The sequence below is a fragment of the Pholcus phalangioides genome, unplaced genomic scaffold (assembly GCF_987345545.1).
Source record: "Pholcus phalangioides strain wild (caught in Gottingen) unplaced genomic scaffold, Ppha-v1.0 ptg000015l_1, whole genome shotgun sequence".
NCBI lineage: Eukaryota > Metazoa > Arthropoda > Arachnida > Araneae > Pholcidae > Pholcus > Pholcus phalangioides.
In genome coordinates this window covers 58,402,047-58,421,999 of record NW_028301608.1, presented here as the reverse complement: position 1 = coordinate 58,421,999, position 19,953 = coordinate 58,402,047, and the positions used below count along the sequence as shown (strand labels likewise).

The 19,953-nt window shown below is 36.4% G+C and overlaps 1 protein-coding gene across 1 annotated transcript in view; it reads right to left on the bottom strand.

The window, feature by feature from the left end:
• Positions 1 to 1,230: 1,230 nt before the first annotated feature.
• The window catches only part of LOC149076304 (uncharacterized), a 101,510-nt gene continuing 82,787 nt past the window's right edge, over positions 1,231 to 19,953 (bottom strand). Inside the window, exons 3-5 of the mRNA XM_089243861.1 lie at positions 4,387 to 4,567; positions 2,603 to 2,742; positions 1,231 to 1,882 (exon numbers count right to left, since the gene is read on the bottom strand). Coding sequence (XP_089099987.1) covers positions 1,611 to 1,882; positions 2,603 to 2,742; positions 4,387 to 4,567 — 593 coding nt within the window. The 3' untranslated portion in view covers positions 1,231 to 1,610. The remainder of the gene's footprint in view (positions 1,883 to 2,602; positions 2,743 to 4,386; positions 4,568 to 19,953) is intronic.

Below are 19,953 nucleotides of genomic sequence, written 5' to 3'. Positions count from 1 at the left end.
CATTTGTGGTGTAGCAGTAGTAGGTAGGGCCTCCAAAAAATGGCTCGGGGATCCATGATGTTCTTAAGTCAGCCACCTCGTTGGGCAATTTGCCTGTTGTGGCGTTGTATTTGTATTTGCATGCATTCCAACCTGATTCGGCAATTACAGCATGACTATGCGACACCACACATGTCGGGCGCTTTCTCACTTTGCCATCCTCCGTAGGTCACCTAACTAACCAGAAATAAATATTATTGAGCACACATGGAAAACCTTGTATCGTGTTTTACAAAAAATCAGCTCGCACCGTCATTGAATTCCGGACTTCCCTGAGAGAATTATTGTGTGAATTGCCTTCAGGATACCTGCACACATTATTGGTGTTCATGCCACGTTATGTTACAACAGTTTTGAGTGCTCGAGGGGATCCGCAATATTAGGTGGATGTACTAGTTTTTCCTGCACTTCAAACATGACCACTGACCACAAAGGCAGAACATCTTGTTATGATGGTTTGCGCTCTTTCCCAAACGTATTCCGGCACTTCAGCGTATATTCATATAGCCAAGTTGAATAACTGAAACGGTTGCTAGATATGACCAGATATTCTCTATGATGGCTTTATTGCGGTATATCTAAGCATTGAGTAGTCAGGAAAATTGTAGTGATAATTACACTCTTCTGTTCATGTTATCAGACATCAGAATTTTAAAGATTCTGTCAGTGTACATTTTATTTTAATATGTGCATCAATCGATTTTGATTTTCTGCTGGTGATAGTCCCTCCCCCAACCAACGCGGATAACATTAAACTAAAGAAAAAAAAATACTCTAACATTTTCTACTATTTATAATGCGATGTGCGCAAATTCCTATACTACCCTAAAGAAAGAAAGGTGGATTTAAACACCATCTCTCTCTCCTGCTATTGTCAAAATGTAAACAAAAACTAGCTTCGCCTATTGAGAGTTGATCTGAGAGGTGCAGGGTTATAGAAAAAAATGTTCGAATGAAAAGCAAACATAACTTCTCAGACTGTCTCATTATTACCGAAACAAGATGCTTTAAAGGAGGCGAGATATCTCAGCATTACTTGAATACAAAGCATCGTGTTAAGCAAGATAATCGTGATTAACGAAAAGATCGTGATGGTGGTAATTTGTCAATATGGAAACTTGACGGATTATCGTTCTGTTTCATATTTTCTGCAAAAATATATGCAAAAGAATATATGATGGCACATATATACATTAAAAAAAATTGACATTTATTGAACAAACAGGTGCAGAACATTTCAACTTTACACAATGAAATGTTGCAGTTGGAAAAAACTCTCTATATATTTATATATAAAACCATTTAAGCCACAAATTTTTACTTAAATATTGCACGATGAAATCCCATAAATCACGATATGTTAAATCAGGTAAAGTAGAAAAATTGAATTAAATAATGAAAAATAAAAGGATAAAGTTCCACGAATAGAGGTTCTCATCGTCGACATCTCGAAAATGTTAGATTTCAAGTGACTTTTTTTTTTCCTTTTTTTTTGCTTGAGAAATATTTGTTTGTTTTTGTTTTCTTCTCGCACGAACTGAATTACTATACAGTTTTGCTTTGGGCAGTTGTTACGCACCAATACTGAAGTGGCGTTTGGTTGCTGACGAACGTATCAGGAACATGGTTAACACGATGAATGTCACAGTTAGAGGGTTAGACACGCTCGAAGCACCAGACGAACAGTGGAAGCTGTTATTGGTCAATTTGATGATGGGCGTCGACGCTATACCGTTAGGAGTTTTGCAGCATGTCTCTTTCGGAAGATTGGCAACGCTTGTGCCGCGACCGTGCAACCAATCACGGAACCACAGTATCTGACAGTCACAGTGAAATGGATTATCTGTAAATGTAAAAACAAACAGAGTTTAAATTATTTTAATTCTGGAAAACAAAAATCAACATTGGATTATTAGATGCCATACTATGCAGGTAAAAAAGTCAAATATAAAATCATTTCGAAAAATGTTTCCTTTATTTCCAGCTCTCAAAATATTAAATTTACTTCCTCGGTTACTATTTGAAAAATCTTCATCCACATCTTTGTTATAAACGAAAACTTTTAAAAACTTTTTTAAAAGTATGGTTGTTGACTCAAGTAAATTTAAATTATTTATTTGATGATATCGTAATCTCTTCTTCTTTCATCTTGCATGCGTGGGAACATGACATCGCGATGTCTATTAAAATATATCCACAAATGCCCATATATCTGTCACCACTTGTTTCTCTCTATATATTCGTAGAAACATTCGAATTCGAAAAACGGAGTAAATTTTGGAAAAAAATGCGTTAAATGCGGGTAAAACGGGTTTTCCGCATTTAGAACTGTTTTTTTTTTCAACTTTCCTCCATTTTTTGAATTTGAAAAAATATCTACGTGAATATTGCACTTCAAAACATGGACTTTTTTTTGTTGGCATCAGGAGAGACTGGGATGAGAGACCAACACCTTTCTTGCTGGATTTTGAAGCACTTGAGCACTGTAAGTAACCGAGAATTTCTAACATTCACGTGCTTCCAGACTCCCATTAATTTAAAATATATTAGAAGCATTTCTAACCATGAATGTCCAGAACTTGCAGCCTGTCGATTATCGGTCTAAAATCACTCTCTGGTAGATGCGACAGATCATTCGAATGCAGATACAACCATTCCACTGACGTCAGGAGCATCAGCGCTTCCTCTTCTATTGTGCTTATGCTGGGTGCAGAAGAAAATAATGGAATTTACTTCAACACGTAATCGGAAAATTGAGGACGATACAAAAATTATAGCAATTAGCGTATAACATATTACTCGAAAACAGCAACGCAATGTTTTGTTGTTGGTTCAGATAATATTTGGATGAAAAACGAGCTTGAAATACCGAAGTACATAATACATAAGAGTAATAATTCATTTGAAAACTGGGAATTTATACGTATATACCAGTTATTCACTTGTGTAATAATTGTTTTGAATTATTAAGGTGTCTACAGTGAATCCTCTCGATAGCGGGCACCAAAAGGGCCGAAAATTTTGCCCCGTTAATGAGTGTGTCCGTTAATGGGTATTAAAATACACGTTGAGTTGAGTCCCGTTTACGTAATTCAAAAAAGTGACCGTTAACGGGTGATGTCCGACATAGGAGATTCCTCTGTATAATTAAAGTTGATGCGTTTTGCGCCGTCTACAGACCGCTATTCCCTGATTATTCATCAGGGAATCGCGGAACTTTGCAAAAGCCTTAATGAAAGGATGGGGAGAAAATAGGGATAGAATATTAATTCCGATATTCACAACTATAGGATGATCACAATGCAATTTGCGGTGAACATATAACTCGAGTTTACAAGAACGTGGAAGTCTTTCACGAATATTCTTATTCCACACCAAAAGCCATAAGGAGATTTTTGTTTTTTAGAAAAGCTTTCTCCTTTTTTCCGAAAGTTTTACGTGCCGAATTAAGATTTGAATTGACTTTCTACATCCCTCCCTGTAATTTCCTTTCTTCAGTATAGAGATAAGTATAAAATCTATTGAAATTTTTTCTTGTATATTTCCTGGACTTCCCATAGAAACAACATTAAAAAATCAGAGAAAAAAATTAATTTTATTCTTCCTTAAAAATAAGTCATTTGAAAAAAAAATTAATTTATGACATAAGTGCTAAAATGAATGGAATTTTTGTTTTGTAAATTCATTTTCAATCTTATGAATTCAGGAAAAAAAAAATCAAGCGCTTTCATGTGAGAAAAATATTTTTTTCCCAATAAAGAAAACCGATGTTCCTAATTGGGAACATTATTGGCCGTTAAAAGATGTTCTTAAAGTGTCATAATTTTTTGATGGGTTGTTTAAGGCTGTAAACATTCTAGAATACGCGCCGACTTCAATTATATCGATACCCTGTATGGTGGATTAAGTTGGTCTGATTTTACTCAACCCGAAAAAAACCCGGACTGTTTTTTTTAGGGAAAAAAACCGCCTTAGGGAAATCACATACTCACACATTAGTATATAAATCGGGTACTGCCCTTTATCATACATATAAATAAAAGGTTAGAATTAATAGGTTTTGGCACACCTCGCCCGTCAGAATTTTCTGTAATGAGCCGCCACTGATGCAATAACTACATAATGATTGCTATAAATTACACAATCTATTATATTTATGTAGGCTACATAACTTGCTTCTGTATTTCTTCAAAATAAAAAAAAATCTAAAAAAAAAACCCCAGTGAGTTGGGGTTTTTTTTTCTGAAAAAACTTAGTTTTTGCTGACCCCGACAGTGGAAGAAATCGTAATTCTTATAAAAATACACTTATTAAAGGTATGAATATAGAAGTAAGCATGAGGCGTACCTATTTTTCTGAAGAAATATGTATTTCAGGGTTCCACCGAAGTACTTGAAGGAATCTTTCTTTACGGTTTTAATTCTGTTGCAACGCAAGTCGAGCTGCCTTAGCCTGGTGAGATTCCTCAAGGCCGATGAAGGTATTGATATAAGTTCGTTTCCTCCGAGTTTCAGCCACTCCAGAGAATCTGTAAAATGAAACACAAATGATACAGTGTATCGGTATCATTACGATTCAACATCTAACTGTCGAACTGGGACCTGAAACCTGTAGATAAAAAAGTTCACTTTAGAGCTGGGGGAAAATGGAAACGATTTCCTGTCATGGACAAGTTCACGCACCCTAATTTATTTTAAACAATTCACATATAAACAGTCATTGTTTGGTGTCATCATCATCATCCTCAACAACAACCATTTTCAATCCACTGCTGGAGATGAAGGTCTCTAAATTTTTCCATTTTGCTCTGTCTGATGCTTTAGCCATCCAGTTGACTCCTGCCATTTTCTTGATATCGTGAATCCATCTTGAGTAGGGCCGCCTTCTTCGACGTTTAACACCACCGGGGGTATCAATCTAGAATACTTGTGGCCCATCTGTTGTTCTTGCAATATGCCCAGCCCTTTCCATTTCAAACGTTTAATTCTTTTCATTTTGGTGTATAACGAACGAAATGTTTAGTCCGAGGATGATGTCACTCTCCGCTGTCCATACGAAAGTTTTTTTACAGCTGGCACAAGTGAAGATATATACATTGAAACCTGTTTTCAACGGAATCGCAAGGGACCGAGATTTGTTTCTGTTGAACACAGGTTTCCGCTTAATGGAGGTTCAATTGACATAATATGTAAAATTATGTAACGATCTCGTATGTATATGAAGTACAGTATAATAAACATGAACTAATAATTTAAATGCACATAAAGTAAAAAGTAATGCACATTATTTACTCTATAATTACTAAATATTTAGGTTTTCACAACATCTGCATGAAACTTCATCCCACACTGTCCTTCATCTGAAAAATGACCAAAATTACTTTTTTTTTACTTTCTATGAAACTTTCAATGAGGGTGTCAATATCTGTCGTGTAAGGTTCAGTTTTCATTATCGTCTATATTTATGTAATCCTCGGCAACAGGGCCGTGACTAAGATTTTTGTCGGGGAGGGGACAACATGATTCCGTTGAAGACAGGTTTTACTGTATTTAAGAAAGAGAAAAAAATTCATCTGCCCTCTTGCGGGAATCGAACCCACGTCCTTTCACTTTCTGAGTGAACGCTCTAGACCACTAAACCACATGCCTCAAGCTTTTCTTGGAGCTCGTGTGCACTGAAAGGGGACCGTACTTGGCCGGTCGGACCTAACTCAGGCAAAAGCTCGCACATCATCCTTGGATAAGTCGCCATCTGGTGGCAGTGTAAGCTTGTGAACTTTGGCCTGAGTTAGGTCCGACCGTCCATGAGCACACGAGCTCCAAGGAGAGATTGAGATATCACTCATATGGTCACGACAGGCGAAATGTCGGTGGGGGGGGGGGGTAAATTTCCAACTCACGTTATCACTACTACGGCCACTCATTCAGTCTTTCATACGGTAACACACTCATACAGTCAATCACACACTCACTTGGTCACTCACTCACTCTCGCTTAGTCACTCACACACTCACTTGGTCACTCACTCACTCTCGCTTAGTCACTCACACACTCACTTGGTCACTCACTCACTCTCGCTTAGTCACTCACACACTCACTTGGTCACTCACTCACTCTCACTTAGTCACTCACACACTCACTTAGTCACGCACTCACCCAGACACTTGGTCACTCACGTGGTCACTCATGCGGTCAGGGCAGACGAAAGTCCGGAGTGAAATGTACTAGTGATGGAACGTACCGGGGCGAAATTTCCGAATCCCGGTTTAAGACGGGTTCACTACAGCAGGTTTACTTGCTATATACGTTTATCTACTTTCACCATCGACCGCATTATTGCAGTGGGAGTATTCATGGATGACGAAGTCTCAGAAATGTTTTTTACTCACTGACAGACAACGGGGGAACATTTTTAATATGTAACACTTCACATATTCCCACATTTCGCACATTTTTCTTCTTCAATTCCGCAGATGCTGATATTACTTTGGGTGACTCTCTCTATTCTAATATACTATGTCAAGATATAACAAAAAAAAAAGCATAGTTATGCTGAACGGAAATTCCTAGAAAATCCATTTTCCGGAAATTTCTCATTTTTCCTGCACACCAAATAGAAATAGAAGGGCGGAATGAATAAAAATAAAGGTAAAAATAGAGTTAGGATAGGAAAGGATGAAAATGTGGAAAGGGTATAAAATGGTGTGGGAAGGTGCCAGAATCCGGAAATGAATCTTCGTGTTCCACCAACAGCGTTGAGTTCGACGTTTGTTCCACCGAAAAGTAGGAGAGATGAGTTCCGCACGTGATTAACTATCCTTTAGCTCTCGTAGCAATGAAAAATGCGTACTAAAAGGGTGGAAGGAGAGAGTTAATGCCATACACTTTTAATGTAAAAATATAGGCACGATAGAAAAATATGGAGATTAGAGAAGCCCAGGATGGATCTTGATTGGAAATTCTTTTTTTTTTTTCGTCCTCCCTCATCCTCTTTGAAATAGGATGAGAAAATATTCCTAAAAGTTTTTCCCCGGGAAAATCTATTACGAACATTCTAGAGAGAAATCCCGCTTCCTTCCCATTTCCCTTTCAAAAACAATTTTCCCTCGTAAGACCATTAAAGTGGTTTATACGCAATTTTTTCCTGTCTCGTATTTTTTGGGTGTCGGCATAATTGTTTCATTAGAGGCGGGGTATTTATGTACATCGTTGAAAGAGAAATGCTGCTTTTAGGTGGATAAATATGAATACTGCGTATAAAGTGGATAAGATATTTAATAAATTCCGGCGTTTCTGATTTATTCCCCTCATCGTTTCGTCGTTTTCCGACTCATATATTTTACTTTTTTTTGTTTGACATGATAGTTAGAAATGATACCATCGTTGAAACACGACAATTTTGTTATTTCGGAAAATATTGTGTTCATTGAAGGAATGTATTAACTTCTGCCAAATAGGAGAAACATTTGTAGAAATTCTTCTCGCACCGTTTTCTATCTGCGATTAGGGATTCACGTAAGTGGCTTTTTTTCCGGGATGAACCAACCAAAATATTTTCTGGAAAAAATATTCTAAATTCAATAGAAACAAAGCATTTAGCGTTAAGTAGAGATCCGCATATCGTATTTGCGGTTCATTTGCGTAAATAGCATAAAGTTTCAATTATAACTATTATTTATTTAGCGTTTAATTTCTGGAACAAACTAACCAAATGATTTCCTAGTAAATACACCTATGCAAACAAAAGCCGTTTATAAGCATGTTATAGAAATTCACATATCTGTTGGAGAGATTTCTGTAAATGAAATGTTCAACACATATCTATCTGAAATTTGCTGAGTGTAAAAATATAAATGGTAGCACAAACAAACTTGCATAAACATGTTCATCCAAACAGGAAATGGCCACATTGGTAATTTGGTCGAATTTACATGCTTCCGTCTTTTTCAAATAGCGTCGAAACAATGACTAAATTTTATCTTTTCTTGAAATACAGATATATTTTTTTTTTATATTGATTTTTTCTAAATATAAAGTTCCATATGTACAATGTATTTCTAAAAAGTATAAAATTTTGTAGACTTGAACTGTTGTGAATGATTTAAAATATTTTCTTTCTCTGAAACTTCAAGCACAAGGTTGCACAAAAAAGCGTGAAAAAGTTTTTTTTAGGAACAGTGGCATGTGCAGTTGAAGTATACGACACAATCCAATATATAAGGGGCGTCGTCAGCTCTTAAATATTTCGTATAAAAAGTAGAACTTGATGTAGCCTGTAAGGTATGAATATTTCACTTTTTTGAGTCACTCGCACTGTCTCTTTCTATGCCATTATTATAGGAATTCCCAAATTTGAATTCTAGGTTAGGGGCCGTTAAAGTATTACGTCATCATCGATGGAGGGGAGTGGGTTTCCGATTTGCTGACTTTTGATGACACGGGGGGGAGCGGGGGTTTGGATAATGTTTACGTCATTAACCACCTTTTATGAAAATATGAGTTAGGATTCAGAGGGGCAGAGCTGATGACGAAATTTTGCTGACAGGGGGGGGGGGGGGAAGGGGTCAAAAATGGCAAAAACTTTGTTTACGTAATACTTGAACGGCCCCTTATAGCCGATTAGAGTGCCGGTGGTTACCTTCTTGAATGAACTTCTCGATTTTGGTGTTGGTGAATCCTGAATGGAGTTTTCGGTTCTGGTGCCGTTGAATATTTCCTTGAATGAACTCTTTCTTTCAAACCGAGCACAACTCAGGTCTATCACCATCTATGGGCGATTTACAACCTAGTGAGCAGTGATGGAAGTGCAAATGTGCGTGTGTATCTAACAGTCTGAGTACATATATAGCGTTGTGTTTAATTTTTCAGTGCTGTCATAGATATTTCAGAAGTGAAATGAGTGATGTGTTATGATTGAATTACATTTGTACCGCTTGTAGGCCTGTTGCTCTGGCGAGACTTTTTAACGGGGAGATCGGCTCGCATTTTCGCCTTGAAGTTCCGGAACCACTGAAAACCAACTTTAGCCGATCACCACTGTGGCGACGGTGGGGTTCCATCTCGGGACCACGCGACGCGAGTCCGTCAGTATGACCACTCGACCACCACAGCGGCCTTGAATGGACTGTTCGATTCTTTTGCCTGTGAATCTTGAATGGGATATTCGATTCTTCGGTCGAGGAAATAAATACCTTCTTCAATGAACTGCTGGATTCTGGTGTCGGTGAATCTTGAATGGACTTTTTGGATCTGGTATCGTTGAATACTTTCTTGAATGGCTTGTTAGATTTTGTGTCGGTGAAGAACTTCTTGAGAACGCGAGCATCTTACACATAATAGTGTTCATTTAACAACACAGTAATTGTTGGCAAAAAGTTAAAGATACCTGCTTTAAAAATACTAATGATTTAATGACTTTTGACATAGGTCGAAAGAGTATCAACACGAAAAAGTATCATTCTGAAAAGAATCATTCTTATTTACAGCTTTTACGTTTAGAAAAGATTTAAGGTTTAAAAACTTTCAATAACTGCTAGTTTTTCTTGAAAGAAGGTTTGAGTAATTTTGATGCTAAATTATAGACTTTCAATTAAATCCCAAGTGAAAAAAATCCAGAAGTGTTCAAAATATATGAGTGGAAACGATTATTTCTTGGTACTGCAGATAGACATATCGCAGCTACAGTTTTTATGACGCTTCTAGTGACTCAATTAACCTCTCATAAATTCAGCATGAACATAATTTAAGAGCTCAGTCCACCACCTCAAAAAGTAAGCCAAGAAAAGAGGATAAACTGGAAAGACCTCTGGATATTCATCATTTCACTTCGGGCCCATACTAGGAGATAGATTCGCAAATTTCCTTTACTGTTATGCGGAAGAATTAAGTGTTAAGCTGCTAAGCTTTTAAAAATATGCTCGACATTTATTATTTTTCTCCTCCCCTTCTTCGCGTTTAAGCGTTAATATTAATTATGTGGCTTGTAAAAATAAATTAATTTTATCTCCGAGATTTTTGAATTTTTATTCTTTCAGGAAGACCCACCACAAACAACACAAACACTGTTATATTCTTATCTCACAAAATCAGGGGAATCTTCTATAGTTTGTATTATAATAGATGGAGATTCACTTTTTTTTTAAAAAATTACCAGCACATTTTTGTCACGAGAAATCTAAAATTATGTGGAATGATATTCTATATATGTAATAAAATTAATTACCGACTCGTTAGTCATTGTTTTTTTTTTCCATTGATCAAAATGAGGGACATACATTTCATTATATACTTCACCGCACACAAACTCCGGTCATATCGCGTGAATTCACTACCAATTGAACTGGGTCAGAAATGAAGATGACATCTATCGGTGGTGGCCGCCGTTTAATGTTATAGCAGTTATCTATGTCCTTCTCCAGGATTCAACCAACGTTTCGGACGAAAGCTTTCATGGTGGTAGACGAGTATTTTACCACTATGCCACTCGGACGCCCTCATACACTTCTGTATCTAGAACAAGTAAGATTTGTGTGCACTTTTAACCACCCAGTCTTAGCGCAGTGATGATCGGCTGGAGTTTTTTTTTCTGGTTCCCAATTTCGAGTCACGAATGCCAGCCGATCTCCCTGTTATACGACTTGTTAAAGCGACAGAGAGCAACAGACCTACAAACGGTACGAGTATTGGATCATTTGACTCATTTCACTTTTGAAATATACATGGCAGCACTGAAAAATCAGACAAAACACTAGATACGCACTAAGACTGTTATATACTTACACTTCCGGAAAACTCACTAAGAAGTAAATAATCCAATACTCACTAAGAAGTAAATAATCCATAGCGATAGACCGGAGTTGCGCTCGGTTTGAAAGAAAGCCTGTATAACTAGGCTGACAATATATACCCTTTACAAATACGGGGAATAAGGATCCAGACAGGAAAATACGGAACATACCATTTATCCCCAAAAACGTATCAAAGATAAGCAAAGTTGACATACATCTTTGAAGGAAACGAAACACAACTGCAAATAATAGTGGATTTAAAAATGAAGTTAGAGCGAAAAGATTCTTAGTTTCAAAAATATGAGAGGTGCGAATATTTACATGTGATATATATTACATGATTTTATATATTATAGCATTACTTCATATACAGGGTGGGCAAAAAGTCCCTAAAAACTTTAAAATTCCATAAAAACCGGAAAAATAACCAAAATAAAAAACGGTTTGCAGGGTTAGCGTCGCTAGGCCAAAGGAATTTTTTTAAGACAGGAAAACATTAAGTCAAAAACAGCCTATAGGTGGCACTGAGGTACAGAAATCATAGAAAAGATACGCAAATAACGAACACATGCCTTCAAATCATTTATAACAGCAGTATGAGTTCCACATGACCACCACCACCGCAGGGAATAACACATGACAAGCGAGTCACAAATCCAGCAATGGCAGAGTGCAGCAGGTGGGCGTACACGTTTTACAACGGTGAACGGGTTGTGGATTAAGACCGCAAGTTCTTATAAGCATCTCATTTGCATATTTCCACCGAAATCGCTCGTACCAGCGCCACCTATCAGCTGTTTTTGAGTTACTTTTTTCCTGTGAAAAAATTCCCTTGACCTTGCGATGCTAACACCGCAAAAAAAACCGGTTTTGATTTCGGTTATTTTTCCAGTTTTACCCACCCTATATATTACGTAATTTTATCATAATTTATAAATTATGAAAATATCCTTAATCCCTGATTACTTAGGAATAAAAATTGAAGCAAGAGCTTCATTGAAAACATTGGAACGGGATATTTTTATAAAAGAAGGCGAAACGGGAAAAATTATGGAAATATGCCATAAAATGTATGATTGCGGCATATGTACAGGTTTCCGACCAACGAGTAGTATGTATTATTGTAGTATATTATATCTAGCCTGGGTATTGAAAAGGTTGTGTACACATGACAGACAGAGTCGAGGGCACCTGCGCAATGTACAAATTGTGTGTTTTGGAAACCAATTTGGTATGGGTCAAGGGTATTGCAATATGGGGTAAAGCTTTTGGCAACAAGTTTGGATGATCTCTATTCGACATATCGGCGATAAATCTGAGTAACCTTGTCCTAACCTAATCGCACGCTAGGAAAAATAAGGGGGAAATAAAAAATAGAAGACATAAACAGAATAATAGATAAGTAGATAAGAGAGTGTGTACAGTGGATTTTTCTTTTCACCCTCACCCTACGTGTTATAACGATAAAAATTCACACACATATATATATATATATATATAATCTTCGTTGTCTTTATAATCGAGTTTGACATTACTGAATGAATTATGAATTTCAAAACTCCCTGCTTTTATCCTGTTGCCTGTTGTTGTCCAAGATAGACCAGCACAAGTCAATATTAGAAGATAAACGGTGATTTTCATGTAATTTCCCCCCCCGCGTAATAGTGAACGGAATTTTCCGCAGTGTGTCTTTCGAAGTTTCAAAAGAGATAGAACCAGTAGATGTCTCGCGTTCGCACATAATTATTTCATCGTTGATGGGACTTTAATTGCAGTGTCTACTATAATGAAACAAGATCATCTGATACTACGCTATCTTCACTTTATCTACCCGATGAAGTGTCAGCCCGGAAGCTGAATAATTGTCTCTGTTAGAGAACTTGTATGAAATCACGTCATCAAGAGGTGACAGTGTAGAGAAGAGGTCCTTCTTGCTGTGGTTTTTCCAGCCGTGCGGCTGATAAATCACTCCCGTTATTACGCCTTTCACTCTTACAAATTATAACTTGATATTAGTCGATACGATCTGTTAATGAGGTCTATGTATCATAAACTCCAATTTCAATCGATATAGTGTACTGAATGTTTCACTGATCGCATCACTGATTATTTGAAATATTGATTAACATTAATTGATGAAATAAAGTTCGGGTTGTGATTTTAACGATGACTCCAGACGCTAGAAAATATATAAAATTTGAAGAGGAAAATACCGGTGAGTTTAAATTTACAAAATCGATGTCGAAAACGAAACGGAAAATTAACAAACAACGTAATGCAACTTAAAAATGTTTACGAAAAAAATGCAGTGTCTGTCTATAAAAATGCAGTTGTCATCAATCCAAGATTAATTCGATTCCCGATTTTTCCTTTCGGATGTTTATGTATGTTACGCCCAAAGCCGGCATCGGCACATACAGAACGGTCTTACATCAGTAGATCGAAACATCACTAGTCATTTCTGAGAATCGGACATTGTCCAAACTCTCCGCCAATTCGCGAACTGCCACAATTCAGACTTTGACCGTGACATATGCATTTAACCGATTAATTAATTAAAGTTTTGTATTATGTGTATGGACACAATGAATGGAGTTGGTTTGAGGGGAATCTCCTATCTTTTAGCATGTCAAGGAACCTCAAAAACTATGCTTTAATAGAAATACCATGAAAAATATTGTTTTATTTGAGAATGAGACTTCATTAACAGAATCTTATTTGAAACTGAAATCAAAAAATTCAAATTTTTTAAAATTAAAATAAAATAATTTTTTTTTATAAATCAAGTATTCACGAAAAACCATACACATTTATTTATTTTGTATTAATTTTTATTCAATTATATGACTGTCATCATACTGAGATATACCATTTTATCATGCGTGGAAGCTGTTAATAATTAATGTTTGAAAATCGTAAAAAAATGAGTATTGAACTTATGAAAAACATCGTATTGGCGAAATGATAGCATATATAGTATAATCGAAAATGTATGTAAAATATTTAAAATAAATCAAAGGTTAAGTAATATTTTTGAACCTTCAGCTGAGTTTTCACTCCAATATCGGCCTGCCGTAAATAAGAATATAAAGTTCATATCCCTCTCCATCATTGCTCAGCCAATTAAACGCAGTAGTGAATTAAAGCCATTGCTAGTATAAGAGGATGTTTTTAGGGAGTGCTTCAACAGACTTCACCAAAAACAAATACCATAATTTCAAGACGGATTTTCTACGATATGTGCTATCAACCATTCGAGGGTGCATATGCACCTTCGGATTGGATTGGAGTTTTTTTGTTATTGCTGCAAGGACCATCAAGGTTATGTTGCACCAAACAATGGTCAAGCGGTATATTGACTTGTGGTAGAATTTGAGTTACCCAGATTCCACCATGAGAAAACCTACCACGTCACAATACCTTGCACCCTCCAGTGGTCGATTGCATCAAATCCGTCAGAAAATATATTTGCTTTTGGTGAAGGAAGTGCTGTTGTGCACTCTCTAGCACCCTCCACCGCTTTTGCTATAGCGATTCGACCACACATTCTACGACCAAAAATGGTTGTTAAGGAGTCTTATATCACCTCTTATAGTTTGTCCCATGCATTTAAAATCGCCCTGTAATCGTATTCTCATTTTATTACATTATGCACCTCAGATTTACTGAACTCGCGATACTTAGAATAGTGCTCCATGTGAATAGAAATGAATGTTTATTATTCTCACAATTTTCAGCTTCTCTTTCTCTCCCTCTTGGAATTAAAAAAGAATATTTTCCCTGGTGTTCCTTCAACAAATCATGCGTAACTTTAGAAACTAAAAGAAGATGAATATAATAAGACCAATATTGAAATTTAGTAGGAACGTTTAATTATAGTTTCTGCGAGTAGTCGTTTGGAAACTAAAAACGATCATTTTCCCTAAAATAAGGGGGTTTCCCCCAACTGAGAAAAAAGAAACGGGAGAACAAAAGAATTATGGACTGAGTTCAAAATTGTGCCACTGAGAGCAATAAAATAGTAATTATTGAACTCTTTCTTTTATGCTCAAAAACAGGTAATTGGGAAGAAGAAAAAAATATTCCCTACCGTTTTTCTTCAAAATATTCCAAGAAAAGATTTATTCATATTAAAAGTTATTTATGGTGCTTTTTTTTTGTGTGTGTGTTTCTTTCGATCTTTTATAATTGAACCATTCTTACCGTTTTTTCTATGACTCACGTATGAGTTGGGATTTTATATGATAAATTTAGACAGCTATGGACTGAAATTACGTATAGTTTTTTTTTACAAATTTATTTATATGCAGTACCGGCTTAAAGCATGGGCTCACCCGGGCACGGCCCGGGGGTTTCACAAAAAAAAGGATATTGTTGAAATTTCCGAGAAGTATGCATGGAAATTTGCCTGGTGGGGTCTCAGATGAATCATTAGACCGCAATCATGGATTTCGCCTGAATTATATCACATATGTTTTCAAGAAGATTAGGTCAGGCATTAGTATAGGCTTTATGAGTTAAATACTGTATATATGTGCATAAAACTAATTGTGCACTGTTTTTTCCATTCATAAATTCAAAATGGTTTGCTGGAACTTTCGAAGTAGATGCAGCTTGTAAACATTCATCTGCGTGCAGAAACGTATTGTGTGTGTGTGTGTGTGTGTGGTTCACTCTTTGTGGCTCAATCTCTCTTTTTCCGTGCTATACTGGTGCTGCCACCTTTTTTGAAGTGGAAGTGACAAATGCTCGAATATTTCAGGCTGTGACATGTGAGTATTCTGAAAATGCATTAGTAGTTGCCGTCATAGATTGAACAACTGATAATTCGGATTTTCTATCTTTGAGACTGAACAGTTTGCAAAATTCTCTCGTGTTATACGCGTACCAAGCACCGCAACTCGAAAAATGCAGTGGAAACAGTGGATTATCAAATATCATTTAACGCAAAAATTTCAATGACTGTCTCCAAGAATCTTCAAGGTGGACTGATGACATAAACTTTAGCACTACGCTGCCCGAATGAACTATAGGGAGCAGCTCTGGCAGCTCTATACCACACACCAACACCGGTCATGTCACCATACATAAATTTACTACTGATCGATTTAGGTCGGAAATGAAGGCATTATTTTTCGGCTTATCTTTAAGCCCGTAAAGTATCAGCAAATATTGCTATATACTCAAGATTAATCTGCAATGGAGTTCGTGGCTTTCATTTTAGTAGTCCAGGTTGTCTGTGGACCTCATCTGAAGCACCGAAAGTTAAGAACGCCTGCTCTTGATACTTGTGACATTTTTCCAACATCTTGTTACTTCACTTTCAAACCATCTAGTTGCCGTCCGAACTGCACGAGACAGTTTTTCTGAATTTTAACTGAAGGTCATAAGATGCTACTCGACTGCTTAACATTCCTGATGCCACCTATATTGATAAGAACTAAACTGAATCAAATTCATTTTCTAACAATAATTTTTTAAAGAAGTTGGTGCACGATCTTGGCTTTCAGCTTTCCCATGAGAAAAATCCGCTGAACAAATTCAATTTCTTCTATCCACTTTGGTGCTTCAATTTTTTTCTCAAATTTTGTAGATATGTCCATAAAATTTAGCGATAGATTTTAAGATTTTAGTTGGTGATTTTTTTTTTCGAATTTTAATCTTCGACAATATGCAACTTTTTCAAAACTCAACAAACTTTATTCATATTTTGTACCATAAATGCTTTTGTTTAATCATTTTTATGAGAAATCCTCCCGTTAAAGCACGTAACACTTCAGTGCTGAGAGACGTGCAAAAACTCATTGAACAGACATTTGAAGACATTGTCCGATATTTGAACTACTGGTTTTTAAGAAAAAATCCTTATTTCACAAAAAAACATAATTTTGAGAAAAGAGCATTTGAATGTAGAAAAAAACATTAGCATAAATAACTCTGTCAGCAGTTTATAATTAAGTTTTTTCACAGATAATTGCAGTGCAGGTAAAACAAAATCTTGTGATTAAATTCACATTAGACACACATTTTATAAAATTTTACAGTTGAAGGGTAGAAGTAGTGAACACTGTAAGCACCAAAAGAGAAAATGTTAGGAAATCGCAAGAAACTGTTTTTGCTGCTCATAGGGACGTCTACATTTGTGACCTATTTGGACCACTTAGAAGATTAACAGGCACTTGCACACTGGCATGTTTATAAAACAGTGCTCATTTGACAACTTAACGTGAAAAACGGCGTTAGAATATTTTTTGGTACTTGCGTGTTTACCATTTTTAACCTTCAATCTAGAATCAATAGAAGCGTCTATTGCGAAAAATTGCAAGATGCGTTTTTTTGTTGTTGTAAAATTTACGTGCACCAACCCCTTGCATTGTCCTCTATGCATGACTTCGTACGAAATTTCGTCAAAAGAATTACATTGCAAAGAAAAAGTATTTCATTGTTATCCAAAATATTAGAATTGCATACATCCAGAATATCTAGAACCACACACGGAAACAACCAAAAACATTGCTTGTGGAAGAGTAATAGGTATGCTAGAGAATTCTGTCATGGAAACATACAGAATGAACGGTTGAAAATCTTAATTAAATCAGTTCAAAAATTTTTGACACCGAGTACGGAAATCTCAAACGCTGCTTATTATTTGAACAGTGATTGCGGCATCCTTTGGACGCCTTATCTACCGAAACTTCACCGAGAAACATTATAATCTCTCTGGAGATTTCGTTCTATTTCTTCCGCTTCGAAGCGCCTAAGTACAAGGTCTGGAATTTCCGAACCGGAACTGTATAGATAACTAGTTTATATTTTCAAAAACTGGATAAATCCGTAGCGGGGGGGGGGGGAAAGGAAAAGAGGAAGAATTAAATGATGAACCCGTTTTGGTGATGTTTAAATTATAATTTAGATTGTAATCGTCATTTCGTGGTTTGATCCCTCGAAGCTATTGTGAGTTCATTTAATTCCTCGCCAAACCGAGAGTAATTTTCATTATGGTTTGTGTGTAAGACGAATAAGAAAACGAGACGATACACAAAAATGAACGCGTTTCCTCGGGAGAGTTTATATGAGAAGGGTATTATACGCTTCCACAATCTATAGTTCAATTTTACTTGATCCTTCGTTTTAATTTAAACCCGAAAATGCCTCGGGAATTCTTTAAGATAAGATGTCACACTTTAACGAAAAGGATTAGTTCACGCGAGATAACTCACTATATTTTACGAATATATATGACCACGATAACCGAACTTGTTAGAGGAAGAAATAAAATATGTCGTTATAATTACAAGGCGTAGAAAAAATATTCACAAAAAATAGTTTTATCTATTTTTTTTACTTAAATCTCTATCTCGATAGATTAAATTGAAGATAGAATTGTTATTATATTATTCGGTTATTTTCCTATTGATTCATATTCGGATACTAACAGAAAGAAATTATAAATTCCGTCATCACAATGTGTACAGCACATACCCGTACATATAGTAATACTGTTTATCCTATGTACATGCATCTCGTGAACGTTCTTGTATGAAGTTTCTAATGAATCGGTTCACTCCAGAACGTGTTGTGTGTGTACACATGCGTGGTTCTAACATATTAATGTTCAGAGTCAAGTTCGTTCCGTGTTTAACTGGTGCCACCATCTGTTATTTCGAAATGGAAATGACCGAATTTTGGTTTCTTGTGTGTATCGTGTTGAAGGTCTACCTGCTCTCTGCGAGAGACTTTTTTAAATGGGAGACCCGCTTGAATTCAAAGAAAAACTTTTTTGCCGACCGTCATAGTGCTGCTACCGACAGGGTTCTAACCCAGATTCTCGTCATTCATTGGGTTTATGCAATATGTAAACACCTACTTTTAGCCAGATCTGCATGAATATTTCACTGAAATCCTTTGATGATGAAAAAGGGGTTGAATTACTCTACAAAAAAAGTCTTTTGTGATTTCTGTAGACTCTCGATACAACTTAATAAGGAACTTGGTAAATGATAATCCAAGTAGAGGGAAACGAGATGACATTCACCGCTGTTCGTACAAAGCTGAGAAGACGATACCAAGTGAAGATCGATGAAGTTCGGAAAAAAATGGACATTCACATGAGAGATTGGTGGACCATTTTAAGGCCATTGGTGGGCTTCTTTTTTAGTTTCTAAAGTTACGCATGCTTTGTTGAAGGAACACCAGGGAAAATATTTTTTTTTCAATTCCAAGAGAAACAGAAAGAGAAGCTGAAAATTGTGAGAATAATAAACATCCATTTCTATTCACATGGAGAACTATTTTAAGTATCGCGAGTTCAGCAAATCTGTGGTGAATAATGTTATAAAATGAAAATACTATTTATGAGAGTGTATACAAGGCGATTTTAAATGCATGGGACAAACAGTATGAGGTGGTACAAGACTCCATAACAAGCATTTTTAGTCGTAGAATGTGTGGTCGAATCGCTATAGCAAAAGCGGTGGAGGGTGCTTTTATAGAGTGCACAACATCACTTCCTTCACCAAAAGCGAATATATTTTTCTGACGGATTTGATGCAATCGGCCATTTGAGGGTGCAGGGCATTGTGATGTATTAGGCTTTCTCATAGTAGAATCTGGGTAACTCAAATTCTACCGCAAGTCAATATACCGCTCGACCATTGTTTGGCGCAGCATAACCTTGATGATCCTTGCAGCAATAAAAAACAAACTGAGAGATGTGGGAGATTGGTGGTTCGATTCCCTACAGAGGCATGCAATTTTTTTTTCAAACTTCACCCATCTCCGCTTGGTATCCAGTTTTTCGTCATAATCCAAGTGTCCTAATGATAACTCGTGCTCTTCCAACCAGTTCTTCACTGTTTGAGACACATGAATCTTCGAATAGTCATTCTGGGCCATAACATTGCCTTCAAAAAAGAAAATGTCTATCGATGGGGTGATATAACCATTAAATATTCTAGAATATTTTTCATGCTTCACTTAATTGCATATTCCCAAATTAACTGAAACAAATCTAGATCACGCTAGTTCTTCCTGATAGTTGCATTGAGGTTCAGTAAAATATATCACGACGTTTTTGGCCAGGCAGTATATCAGTTCATCCTCTGCGAGATCAGGGCTATATAGTAAGG